We start from the raw sequence: 14,478 nt of genomic DNA on the forward strand, positions 1-14,478 counted from the left end.
AAAACAAAAAGTAACAGTGCACAGACAGAACGAGAAGCCTTAAGCATCGTTTGAGTGAGTATGTTTCACCAATATCTGTACAGGAAGTTCACCCTTCTTACTGCTGACGAGCATCTTTGGACCACATACTGGATTTCCGTCAATTGCAGAATGCCGTTGTTGGCAGCACACACCTAATATAAGATAGAACTGCACTGCAACTCTGATGGGCTTTCCAGGTTACCATTACCTGTGGTCAAGCCAGCATCATACCAAGTGGACATCTACTTCTGACAAGTGGAAATTAAAAGCACAATGAATACTCGTCTTTGTGTAATGATTTAACTCCCACCGCTTGTATGACATTTATTTTGAAGGCACGTATAAATAACTACGAGGACAGACTGACTGACACACGTCACAATTACAAATAGTAGCTAGCTAGAAATTGTGCAAAAATGTGTTTTTCAAAGATTTCAAAGAATAGTAGAGAATGGATGTAGGGTGTTCCAGCAAGAGTGGACATCGAAATATTTATTTGAGGCGTCAGGGAAAGCTGTGAAAAGAGAGCATCGCTGTCTTGAAAGACTACAACTTCTCCCGACACTTCCAGACGAAGCATGCAGAGAAATATAGGAATGTCTTCTGAGCAGAGGGAAAGTGAATCGAAAGAGTTGCTTTCTCTGTTGCAAAAGCAGCAAGGACTTTTCACAAAGTTGCATTCAGCACACGACGGAATTGCGAGAGCTAGCCATGTACTGTCCCACACAATTGCTAAACATAGCAAGCCAGACCTCCCGGGTGGCGCAGAGGTCTAAGGCACTGCATCACTGTGCCATTAGAGAATCTGGGTTCAAGTCCAGGCTCTGTCAAAGCCGACCGCAACCAGGAGACCAATGGGTGGCGCACAATTGGCCCAGCGTCATTCGGGTTAGGGGAGGGTTCGGCCGGCAGGGACGTCCTTGTCCCATCGCGCACTAGCGACTCCTGTTGCAGGCCGGGCGCAGTGCACGCTGACACGGTCACCAGGTGCACGGTGTTTCCTCTGACACAATGGTGCAGCTAGCTTCCGGGTTAAGTGGCCATTGTGTCAAGCAGCAGTTCGGCTTGATTGGGTTGTGTTTCGGAGGACGCACGGCTCTCGACCGACCTTCGCCTCTCGAATCCATACGGGAGATGGTGAGATGAGACAAGACTAACTACCAAATAGCATCCCACAAAATTGAAGAGAAAACGGTGTAAAAAAGTGAAAAAAATTAAAATAAAAAAAACAGCAAGCCATTCGCTGAGGGCGAAATCATTAACTGTTTAATTGACTATGCAGCAATACTTTGCCGACAAGAAAGAGCTGTTTGAAAATGTTTCCCTGTCAAGACAAACAGTGACAGCGTGCAGAGAATATGGAACAGATGAAAGACAAGGTAAAGGATTTTGCCTATTTCTCCTTGGCCCTGGATGAGAGCAGTGATGCACGTGACACGGTGCAGTTGTTGATATTCTTACGGGGCAACCCCAGAACCCCAGACTTTGAAATTACAGAGGAGCTTGCTTCAGTGCAGTCAATGAAGAGCACAACCACAGGGAAAAAATTATTGGAGGAGGTTAATAAGTGTGTGGCAAAGCTGGGACTGAGTTTTGAAAAGTTATCCAGTGTGACCACTGATGGGTGCCAAAACTTGACAGGAAAAAACATTGACCTTTTGAAAAGGATACAAGATCAAGTAGCTGAGCTGAACCCAGATCAGAAAATGATTTTCCTGCATTGCATTATTCATCAGGAGGTGCTCTGTAAATGTATTCTGAAAATGGGTCATGTTGTGGATACAGTCACTAAAAAGTGGCAAACTTCATAAGAGCAAAATCTTTAAACCACATTGGAAGAGAGTCGGGTCATGCAGATCTCCCCTACCACACAAACGTGAGATGGCTGAGTTTGGGGAAGGTGCTTAAAAGGGTGTGGGGCCTGAAGTTGGAGATTGCTGAGTTTTTGCAAATGAAAGGAAAATGTGTATTTCTCTCAACTGCAAGAAAGAATGGTTGGCGGATTTCTCTCTCACGGTGGACATCATGGCTCTCATGAATGAATAGAATTCCAAACAACAAGGGAAGGGCCTTTTTGCACATCAGATGTACAGCCTTGTCAAAGCCTTCAAGGGAAAATGACTCCTCCTGAACCACCAAGTAGAAGCCAACAATCTCACCCACCTTCCGACCCTACTAGTCTGTTCCCTTTGAGATGACCAGCTGGAGAAGTACACATGGCTGCTGCGTGCTTTGAACGGTGACTTCTCGTCATTTTGAGGATTTCAAAGTGTTGGAAAATGACATGCTGTTGGTTTCCTCTCCTTTCACCTTCAATGTCCCACTGACCTGCAACTTGAGCGTATCGATCTGCAGTCTAATGCAGTGATTGGATAACTATTCAAAACAAAATGTCACTGACGAGGTTCTATGCATCTCTCGATTAACTAAACTTTCCAAAGATTAGGAGTCATGCTCAGAAGTTGTTTGAACTGTGTGGGTCAAACTATGTAGGTGAACACACATTTTCAGTGATGAAATATAACAAGTCAAGGCACAGATCCTCTCCTCTCAGCGCATAGCGACGTCAGAAACTATACCCGACATCACTGCTCTAGTCAATGCCCATCAGACTTCACTCCTCACATGGAGTAGTTTAAATGTAATGTTGAGCTCTGTGTTTGCGCATACCCAACTAGAATTCTGTCCGTGGTGCTGAATGCAGTGTACTTTTCCCTCCGTGTAGTTCATTGCATGTTTAATAATGAAAATACCTACCAAAAAGGAGAACAAAGTAAAAAGTTAAATAAGTAGCATATCTGGATGTGATTTACAGTAGATATAGCTGTCAACACAGTCATACACAATGTATAATCCTGTAATATGATTCTGGCCAGCGATGGCAAAAATATATTCTAATGTGGCCCCCCATGGAAAATAATTGCCCAGGCCTGGTATAGGGTTACTACGCAGTCCTCCAACCTCCGGACGGAGAATGTTTCATGCTATTGATTGTTTTCCCCTCGCCTTGCTGCGTTGTCATGTTTCTGGCATTGAAGCTACTGACAGACGGTGATGTCATACATTTAGGAAGGAGCGGTCCTTCATTTTTCAGTGTACAACACCAGGGAGTTATCTACTCTACTCTCCCCTTCCACTTCTTTCCTCGGGGCGGGTAACACTCTTGGCAGCACAGCGAAGGCATTCAGCAAGGGACACGCTGTGCATGTGTACAGAGCTTAGCACTATTTACCACAGAAATAAGGTTATATACCAATAAGGCTACAAAACAGAGAAAATGGCTGTTTGGGAAAGGAGCACTAAAAGAGGAAAAGGAGTGGAGACAAAAGTAAAACTATTATTTCTCTATTTTCTAATAAAATTAGATTTTGAGAGAGGAGCGTGTTGGGCACTCACTCTCACTGATCCTAGAGCTACAGAGATGCTTAATTCACTTAAGAGGACTCGAGCTGTAGTCAGGAGAATCTGTCAGCGGAAGATTTTTTGCCCACTTGGCAGTGGTAACAATGCAGGCAGGTGGGCACCAAAAGCACCAAGGAAGACTAGGCTATAGCCAACCCCTACCCTGAATCACATCTCAGCAGGGTGATGTTCTTACTGCTGCAAATACAGGGTTTGCCCCACTACCAGAGTAGTACTGTATCTTAGAGAAAAATGGGACATTTTGTGGGCTATACTCGGCCTTGTCTTCGGACGGTAAGTTGGTGGTTGTAGACATCCCTCTAGTTGTGTGGGGGCTGTGCTTTGGCAAAGTGGGTGGGGTTATATCCTGCCTGTTTGGCCCTGTCCGGGGGTATCATCGGATGGGGCCACAGTGTCTTCTGATCCCTCCTGTCTCAGCCTCCAGTATTTATGCTGCAGTAGTTTATGTGCCGGGGGGCTAGGGTCAGTCTGTTTCATCTGGAGTATTCTCTTGTCTTATCCGGTGTCCTGTGTGAATTTAAATATGCTCTCTCTAATTCTCTCTTTCTCTCTTTCTTTCTTTCTCTCGGAGGACCTGAGCCCTAGGACCATGCCTCTGGACTACCTGGCATGATGACTCCTTGCTGTCCCCAGTCCACCTGGCCATGCTGCTGCTCCAGTTTCAACTGTTCTGCCTGCGGCTACGGAACCCTGACCTGTTCACCGGACGTGCTTGTTGCACCCTCGACAACTACAATGATTATTATTATTTGACCATGCTGGTCATTTATGAACATTTTAAACATCTTGACCATGTTCTGTTATAATATCCACCCAGCACAGCCAGAAGAGGACTGGCCACCCCTCATAGCCTGGTTCCTCTCAAGGTTTCTTCCTAGGTTTTTGGCCTTTCTAGGGAGTTTTTCCTAGGGAGTTTTTCCTAGCCACCGTGCCTCTTTCACATGCATTGCTTGCTGTTTGGGGTTTTAGGCTGGGTTTCTGTACAGCACTTTGAGATTTCAGCTGATATACGAAGGGCTATATAAATAAATTTGATTTGATTTGACATGTAGCCTATAGTTACATCCCAAATGGCCCTAGTACCATTTGGTACACCCATCTGCTGTGTAGGCCTATCCTACAGCTCTACTTTGTCTTAGGGCCCGTTCAGATTACAAGTCTAGTTAACCAGTGTCTGGCTCATCAGTCAACAGATACTACATTTTTTTGTGTTCCCATTAGCTTCACTTACAGTGGCTTCGGCGAAGCTACTTTCTGCCTGCACACCTCTAGTACCGGAAATCTCACAGTACACAGTTTGGAAGAATACCATGCGAGCTGCAATTCTCATCAAACCATTACATAACTTTTTTTGCCATTTCTTTATATCTGAAAGGTGTTGCCAGTATCAAAGTCAAAACTTTTATTTCCACCATAGTCAGTAAAGTTCTGCCTACGACATAGAAATGTAGCCGTAATGCTGAGGCGGCCTAGCACGTATTAAATCATGAACATTCTATTGTTGTCCGACATCAAACTTCTCCTTGTCAATCACAAAGCTTCACATGAATGCTTTTAATGCATTTATTCTCTCAATTTAAAGTGCCTTCAGAAAGTATTCACACCCCTTGACTTTTTCCACATTCTGTTACAAAGTAGGATAACAATGGATTTCATTTTAACGATCTACACCAAACTCTGTGGAAGAAAGTGGAAAATAAAACACTAAAATAAATAAGATAACTTTTCAACCCCCTGAGTCAATACATGTTAGAATCACCTTTGGCAGCAATTACAGCTGCGAGTCTTTCTGGGTAAGTCTCTAAGAGCTGTCACACCTGGATTGTACAATATTTGCCCATTATTCTTTACAAAAATTCATCAAGCTCTGGTAAATGCAATGTTCAAGAACCAACTTAAGACAGACATTTAAGTCTTGCAATAGATTTTCAAGTAAATATAAGTCTAACTGTAACTAGGCCACTCAGGAAGATTCAATGTCGTTTTGGTAAGGAATTCCAGTGTACAGTCGTGGCCAAAAGTTGAGAATGACAAAAATATTAATTTCCACAAAGTTTGCTGCTTCAGTGTCTTTACATATTTTTGTCAGATGTTACTATGGAAAACTGAAGTATAATTACAAGCATTTCATAAGTGTCAAAGGCTTTTATTGACAATTACATGAAGTTGATGTAAAAAGTCAATATTTGCACTGTTGACCCTTTTTCAAGACCTCTGCAATCTGCCCTAGCCTGCTGTCAATTAACTTCTGGGCCACATCCTGACTGATGGCAGCCCATTCTTGCATAATCAATGCTTGGAGTTTGTCAGAATTTATGGGTTTTTGTTTGTCCACCCGCCTCTTGAGGATTGACTACAAGTTCTCAATGGGAGTAAGGTCTGGGGAGTTTCCTGGCCATGGACCCAAAATATCAATGTTTTGTTCCCCGAGCCACTTAGTTATCACTTTTGCCTTATGGCAAGGTGCTCCATCATGCTGGAAGAGGCATTGTTCGTCACCAAACTGTTCCTGGATGGTTGGGAGAAGTTGCTCTCGGAGGATGTGTTGGTACTATACTTTATTCATGGCTGTGTTCTTAGGCAAAAATGTGAGTGAGCCCACTCCCTTTGCTGAGAAGCAAAGGGAGGATGCAATACTGTTGGCATGACAGGACTGATGGTAGCGCTCACCTTGTCTGCTCCGGACAAGCTTTTTTTTGGATGCCCCAAACAATCAGAAAGGGAATTCAGAGAAAATGACTTTACCCCAGTCCTCAGCAGTCCAATCCCTGTACCTTTTGCAAAATATCAGTCTGTCCCTGATGCTTTTCCTGGAGAGAAGTGGCTTCTTTGCTGCCCTTCTTGACACCAGGCCATCCTCCAAAAGTCTTCGCCTGACTGTGCGTGCAGATGCACTCACACCTGTCTGTTGCCATTCCTGAGCAAGCTCTGTACTGGTCGTGCCCCGATCCCGCAGCTGAATCAACTTTAGGAGACGGTCCTGGCGCTTTCTGGACTTTCTTGGGCGCCTTGAAGCCTTCTTCACAACAATTGAACCGCTCTCCTTGAAGTTCTTGATGATCCGATAAATGGTTGATTTAGGTGCAATCTTACTGGCAGCAATATCCTTGCCTGTGAAGCCCTTTTTGTGCAAAGCAATGATGACGGCACGTATTTCCTTCCAGGTAACCATGGTTGACAGAGGAAGAACAAAGATTCCAAGCACCACCCTTCTTTTGAAGCTTCCAGTCTGTTATTCAAACTCAATCAGCATGACAGAGTGATCTCCAGCCTTGTCCTGGTCAACACTCACACCTGTGTTAACGAGAGAATCACTGACATGATGTCAACTGGTCCTTTTGTGGCAGGGCAGAAATGCAGTGGAAATGTTTTTTTGTGGATTCAGTTCATTTGCATGGCAAAGAGGGACTTTGCAATTAATTGCAATTCATCTGATCACTCTTCATAACATTCTGGAGTATATGCAAATTGCCATCATACAAACTGAGGCAGCAGACTGAATTTATATTTGTGTCATTCAAAACTTTTGGCAACGACTGTATATTTGTGTTTTAGGTAATTGTCCTGATGAAAGATGCATTCGATTCCCAGTGTCTGTTGTAATTTTGCCTAATTTGTATTCCGTACAAAAAGTTTATTTCTTTGCCACATTTTTTGTGGTATTACTTTAGTGCCTGGAAAATGGATGCATGTTTTAGAATATTTGTATTCTGTATTGTAACTGAATTTGGTATTCTAACTGAATTTTCACTCTGTAATTTATGTTAGTATTGTGGAGTAACTACAATGTTGTTGATCCTTCCTCAGTTAAAGGTGCCTTCAGAAAGTATTCACACCCCTTTACCTTTTCCACATTTTGTTGTGTTACAGTCGGAATTTAAAATTGATTAAATTGAGGTTGTGTTTCACTGGCCTACACACACACACTGCCCCATAATGTCACAGATACAAACACAGAAAACAGATTTAAAAAAATAACACCTTACGAAACAGCGGGGGACTGAAGGCACACACACACACAGAGTAATATTGTTGTACGGTGGTATTATACATTTTGTATTGTAAATATGTACTGGTTTATCTTTTGTTTGATGTATGAGAATTAATGTTTTGGAACCCAGGAAGAGTAGCTGCTGCCTTGGGATCCCTAATAAATATAAAACGTTTAGAATTTTTTACAAATGAAATAAAAAGCTTAAAATGGTGTTGATTCAATCCGGAAAGCCTAAATAAATTCAGGAGCATACATTTAATTACAATACTGGTCAAAAGTTTTGAATGAGGTGTGTCCAGGGTTTTTATTTATTTTTACTATTTTCTACATTGTAGAATAATAGTGAAGACATCAAAACTATTAAATAACACAGCTGGAGTCATTTAGTAACCAAAAAAATTTGTGTTAAATCAAAATATGTTTATATTTGAGATTCTACAAAGTAGCAACCCTTTGCCTTGATGAAACTTGGCACACTCTTGGCATTCTCTCAACCAGCTTCATGAAGAATGCCTTTCCAACAGTCTTGAAGGAGTTCCCACATACACTGAGCACTTGTTGGCTGCTTTTCCTTCACTCTTCAGTCCAACTCATCATAAACCATCTCAATTGGGTTAAGGTCGGGTGATTGTGGAGGCCAGGTCATCTGATGCAGCACTCGATAAATCTCCTTGGTCAAATAGCCAAAAATCTCAAATTTGGACTCATCAGACCAAAGGACATATTTCCAACGATCTAATGTCCATTGCTTGTGTTTCTTGGCCCAAGCAAGTCTTATTGGTTTCTTTGCAGCAATTCGACCATGAAGGCCTGATTCACGCAGTCTCCTCTGAACAGTTGATGTTGAAATGTGTGTGTTACTTGAACTACGTGACATGCGCCGAATACAACAGGTGAAATGCTCATAGTAGCCCATCTTAGGCCAAAAATAACTGAAGCAACAAATTTGCAATGAATCCATTATATTATTCTGAGAAAATTGAGTGACTCAAGGTCAGGTCCCTCTTGTACCAAGAAAATGTATCTTACCTTTGTTCCTGTTTTGACTTTAGACTTCAACTTTTGCCACCGTTTCAACTTCTTCTTGCTTAAAGCTTTCTTTCCCCTGAAACACATTGTAAAAAAACATGAGCAAATCCAGTAACAGCTGGGCCTATAGCCTATCACAACCATGTTAAGTTAATATTCTAACACATTAACAAAAAATAAATAAATAGGGGACAGAAAGAATACAAATAGTACAATGCCATACCTTTATTTTGAAGGCTAACCCCCCCAACCCCTCTTTTTACGCTGCCGCTACTCTGTTTATCATATATGCATAGTCACTTTAACTATACATTCATGTACATACTACCACAATTGGGCCGACCAACCAGTGCTGCTGCACATTGGCTAACCGAGCTGTCTGCATGGTGTCCCACCTACCAACCCCTCTTTTTTTACGCTACTGCTACTCTCTGTTCATCATATATGCATAGTCACTTTAACCATATCTAAATACTACCTCAAATCAGCCTGACTAGCCGGTGTCTGCATATAGCCTGTCTTTTTACTGTTTTATTTCTTTACCTACCTATTGTTTACCTAATACCTTTTTTTGCACTATTGGTTAGAGCCTGTAAGTAAGCATTTCACTGTAAGGTCTACACCGGTTGTATTCGGCGCACTTGACAAATTAACTTTGATTTAACCGCAAAGTGCACTATTGTGAAGCCATGTCCCTTTTTCTGAAGAATTGCATTGTGGGCCCTAAAAGTACAGAAATAGTGTCCTCTGCATGTATACTTCGTATTTTGGTGAATTTATTAGTACGACATCCGGGAACTTTTGGCATATTAACTATATCCATGCTGTGACCAATAAGCATACTATATACTCAATTCACGTCACAAATAGTACGGTTAGTATGAGTATTCGAACACAGCTTATGACTGGCTTCGAGGTCCAGATTTGAATTTGAGAGCCCTATGGGTACGGCACAAGGAAGTGACACACACACACACACGAAAGCTTCTGTCCACAACATAACTGACTTGGTATTTGGATGACATAAGTGTATGTATTCGCTTGCTCCAGTGAGCAGGGGACTATCCACACCACAGAGATCCTATTTAAGCAATACGGCACCTCAGGGGTTTGTGGTATATGGCCAATATACCACGGCTAAGGGCTGTTCTTAAGCTAATTTGTGGAATTTCTTTCCCTCTTAATGTGTTTGAGCCAATCATTTGTGTTGTGACAAGGTGGGGGTGTCCAGAAGATTGCCCAATTTGGTAAAAGACCATGTCTATATTATTGCAAGAAAAGCTCAAATAAGCAAAGAGAAATGACAGTCCATTACTTTAAGACATGGTCTGCCTGTCTGGACATTTTCAAGAACTTTGAAAGTGCAGTCGGCAAAACCATCAAGCGCTATGATGAATCTGGCTCTCATTTGGACCGCCACAGGAACGGAAGACCCAGAGTTACCTCTGCAGCAGAGGTAAAAGTTAAGTTAACTGCACCTCAGATTTCAGCCCAAATAAATGCTTGAGTTCAAGTTACAAACATCTCAACATCAACTGTTTAGAGGAGATTGCAAAGAAACCACTACTAAAGGACACCAATAAAAATATACTTGCTAGGTCCCAGAAACACGAGCAATGGACATGACGGTGGAAATCTGTCCTTTTAGTCTGAGTCCAAATTTTTGATTTTTGGTTCCGGCTGCCGTGTCTTTGAGACGCAGAGTAAGTGAAGGAATGATCTCCATGTGGTTCACACCATGGAGCATGGAGGAGGTGTGGTTTTGGTTTGCTGGTGACACGGTCTGTGATTTATTTAGAATTCAAGGCACACTTAACCAGCATTGGTACCACAGAATTCTGCAGCGATACGCCATCCCATCTGGTTTGCGCTTAGTCCCACTATCATCTCATTTTCAACAAGACAATGACCCAACATACCCCCAGGATGTGTAAGGGCTATTTGACCAAGAAGGGGAGTGATGGAGTGCTGCATCAGATGATCTGGCCTCCACAATCACCCGACATCAACCCAATTTGATATGGTTTGGGATGAGTTGGACCGCCGAGTGAAGGAAAAGCAGCAACCCAATTGGGATGGTTTGGGATGAGTCAAACCGCCGAGTGAAGGAAAACCAACAAGTGCTCAGCATATGTGGGAACTCCTTCAAGACTGTTGGAAAAGCATTCCTCATGAAGCCAAAGGGGGGCTGCTTTTGTATAACATATGTTGATGTTATTTTTTGGGGTACTACATGATTCCATATGTGTTATATCATTGTTTTGATGTCTTCACTATTATTTTACAATGTAGAAAATAGTAAAAATAAATAAAAAACCCTTGAATGAGTAGGTGTCCTAACTTTTGACTGTATCTGAATTCAAATCCAGTCACTCATCTAGCTAGTTATTGCTAGTGTAACAGTGTTGCTTCTGTCCCTCTCCTTGCTTCTACCTTACTCGAACCAGGGACCCTCTGCACACATCGACAACAGTCACCCTTGAAGCATCGTTACTCATCGCTCCACAAAAGCAGAGCAAGTGAAACTACTTCAAGGTCTCAGCGACTGACGTCACTGATTTTGAAACACTTAGTGCGCACCCCGCTAACTAGCTAGCCATTTCACACCGGTTAAGCTAGATATACTTATTTGCTCAAACCATTAACTTAATATTGTATTAAGACATTAGAGCATATCACGTATCTGTGTATTTTGGATAGGGAGGGTGTGTGGATCAAATAATTACATAAAACTACTATTAATAGGATATAAATATTATTAGAAACTGTGGTTCCAGCCCTGAATGCTGATTGTCTGACAGCCGTGGTATATCAGACCGTATACCACGGGTATGACAACTTTTATTTCTACTGGTCTAATTATGTTGGTAACCAGTTTATAATAGCAATAGGGCTGTGTCCAGGCACTCCGTGATGCGTCGTGCTTAACCTGCTATGGATAGGGGCAGTATTTTCACGGCCGGATAAAAAAAAACGTACCCGATTTAATCTGATTATTACTCCTGCCCAGAAACTAGAATATGCATATAATTATTAGCTTTGGATAGAAAACACTCCAAAGTTTCTAAAACTGTTTGAATGGTGTCTGTGAGGATAACAGAACTCATTTGGCAGGCCAAAACCTGAGAAGATTCCAAACAGGAAGCGCCCTCTCTGACCATTTCTTGGCCTTCTTGATCATCTCTATCCAAAACAGGGGATCTCTGCTGTAACGTGACACTTCCTACGGCTCCCATAGGCTCTCAGAAGGCGGCAAAAAGCTGAATGATGTCTTTGCAGGCCCTGGCTGAAAAACACTAGCGCATTTAGATAGTGGTCGATCAGAGAACAGAGACTGGAGGCGCGTGCACGAGGCGACACCATGTTTTTATTCTTTTGTCTTTGAACGAAAATATTCCGACCGGGAGTCGTTGTTATCGCTTTTTTACGAGAAAAAGAGCATAAAAATTGATTTTAAACAGCGGTTGACATGCTTCGAAGTACGGTAATAGAATATTTAGAAATGTTTTGTCACAAAACACGTCGGGCGCGTAACCCTTTGTCACCCTTGGATAGTGTCTTGAACGTACGAACAAAACGCCGCTATTTGGATATAACTATGGATTATTTTGAACCAAACCAACATTTGTTATTGAAGTAGAAGTCCTGGGGGTGCATTCTGACGAAGAACAGCAAAGGTAATCTAATTTTTCTTATAGTAAATCTGAGTTTGGTGAGGGTCAAACTTGGTGGGTGTCAAAATAGCTAGCCGTGATGGCGAGCTATCTACTCAGAATATTGCAAAATGTGCTTTCACCGAAAAGCTATTTTAAAATCGGACACCTCGATTGCATAAAGGAGTTCTGTATCTATAATTCTTAAAATAATTATGTTTTTTGTGAACGTTTATCGTGAGTAATTTAGTAAATTCACCGGAAGTGTTCGGTGGGAGTGCTAGTTCTGAACGTCACATGCTAATGTAAAAAGCTGGTTTTTGATATATGAACTTGATTGAACAGAACATGCATGTATTGTATAACATAATGTCCTAGGCGTGTCATCTGATGAAGATCAAAGGTTAGTGCTGCATTTAGCTGTGGTTTTGTTTTTTGTGACATATGCTAGCTTGAAAAATGGGTGTCTGATTATTTCTGGCTGGGTACTCTGCTGACATAATCTAATGTTTTGCTTTCGTTGTAAAGCCTTTTTGAAATCGGACAGTGTGGTTAGATTAACGAGAGTCTTGTCTTTAAAATGCTGTAAAATAGTCATATGTTTGAGAAATTGAAGTAATAGCATTTCTAAGGTATTTGAATAACGCGCCACGGGATTCCACTGGCTGTTGAGTAGGTGGGACGATTTCGTCCCACCTAGCCCAGAGAGGTTAAAGTGGCTCGTGATACATTTATAACATAAATTTCTCCATTATTAAAGTGGCTAGAGTTGAGTCAGTATGTTGGCAGCAGCCACTCAATGTTAGTGATGGCTGTTTAACAGTCTGATGGCTTGAGACTGGAAAAACGGCTTCTGTCTCTCGGTCCCAGCTTTGATGCACCTGTACTGACCTCGCCTTCTGGATGATAGCGGGGTGAACAGGCAGTGGCTCTTACGGTTGTGGACGGAGCAGTTGCCGTACCAGGCGGTGATACAGCCCGACAGGATGCTCTCAATTGTGCATCTGTAAAAGTTTGAGTGTTTTTGGTGAAAAGCCACATTTCTTCAGCCTCCTGAGGTTGAAGAGGCGCTGCTGTGCCTTCTTCACCACACTGTGTGTGGGTGGACCATTTCAGTTTGTCCGTGATGTGTACGCCGTGGAACTTAAAAAACTTTCCACCTTCTCCGCTACTGTCCCGTTGAAGTGGATTGGGGGCATCTCCCTCTGCTGTTTCCTGCAGTGCATGATAGTCTGCTTTGTTTTGTTGACATTGAGTGTGAGGTTATTTTCCTGACACCACACTCCGAGGGCCCTCACCTCCTCCCTATAGGCCGTCGCGTCGTTGTTGGTAATCAAGCCTACCACTGTAGTGTCATCTGGAAGTCCAGGACCCAGTTGCACAGGGCGGGGTCGAGACCCAGGGTCTCGAGCTTAATGACGAGTTTGGAGGGTACTATGGTGTTAAATGCTGAGCTGTCGCCAATGAACAGCATTCTTACATAGGTATTCCTCTTGTCCAGATGGGTTAGGGCAGTGTGAAGTGTGATTGCGATTGCGTCGTCTGTGGACCTATTGGGGCGGAAAGCAAATTGGAGTGGGTATAGGGTGTCAGGTAGGGTGGAGGCGATATGGTCCTTGACTGGTCTCTCAAAGCACTTCATGATGACGGAAGTGAGTGCTACAGGGCGGTAGTCATTTAGCTCAGTTACCTTAGCTTTCTTGGGAACAGGAACATTGGTGGCCCTCTTGAAGCCTGTGGGGACAACAGACTGGGATAAGGATAGATTGAATATGTCTGTAAACACACCAGCCAGCTGGTCTGCGCATGCTCTGAGGACGCGGCTAGGGATGCCGTCTGGGCCGGCAGCCTTGCGAAAGTTAACGTTTAAAATGTTTTACTCATGCTGGCTGCAGTGAAGGAGAGCCAGCAGGTTTTGGTAGCGGGCCCTGTCGGTGGCACTGTATTGTCCTCAAAGCGAGCAAAGAAGTTGTTTAGTTTGTCTGGGAGCAAGACATCGTGGTCTGCGACGAGGCTGGTTTTCTTTTTGTAGTCCGTGATTTACTGTAGACCCTGCCACATACCTCTCGTGTCTGAGCCGTTGAATTGCGACTCTACTTTGTCTCTATACTGACGCTTAGCTTGTTTGATTGCCTTGCGGAGGGAATAGCTACACTGTTTGCATTCGGTCACGTTTCCGGTCGCCTTGCCCTGATTAAAAGCAGTGGTCCGCGCTTTCAGTTTTGTGCGAATGCTGCCATCAATCCACGGTTTCTGGTTGGGGAAGGTTTTAATAGTCACTGTGGGTACAACATCACCGATGCACTTGCTAATAAACTCGCTCACCGAATCACCGTATTCATCAACGTTATTATCCGA

At 42.9% G+C, this 14,478-nt stretch overlaps 1 protein-coding gene across 8 annotated transcripts in view; it reads right to left on the bottom strand.

Annotated features, from left to right (window-relative positions):
• Nucleotides 1-14,478, bottom strand: part of mycbp2 (MYC binding protein 2) — a 347,166-nt gene that overhangs the window by 322,929 nt on the left and 9,759 nt on the right. For 7 of the 8 annotated variants that reach the window (XM_029703702.1, XM_029703697.1, XM_029703701.1 and 4 more), the window contains exon 2: nt 8,468-8,543. In XM_029703702.1, coding sequence (XP_029559562.1) covers nt 8,468-8,543 — 76 coding nt within the window. Of the gene's footprint in view, nt 1-8,467; nt 8,544-13,810; nt 13,855-14,478 lie in introns of all 8 variants that reach the window. The other variant, XM_029703704.1, reaches the window with a different exon arrangement.

This window comes from Salmo trutta, chromosome 20 (genome assembly GCF_901001165.1).
Source record: "Salmo trutta chromosome 20, fSalTru1.1, whole genome shotgun sequence".
Taxonomy (NCBI): domain Eukaryota; kingdom Metazoa; phylum Chordata; class Actinopteri; order Salmoniformes; family Salmonidae; genus Salmo; species Salmo trutta.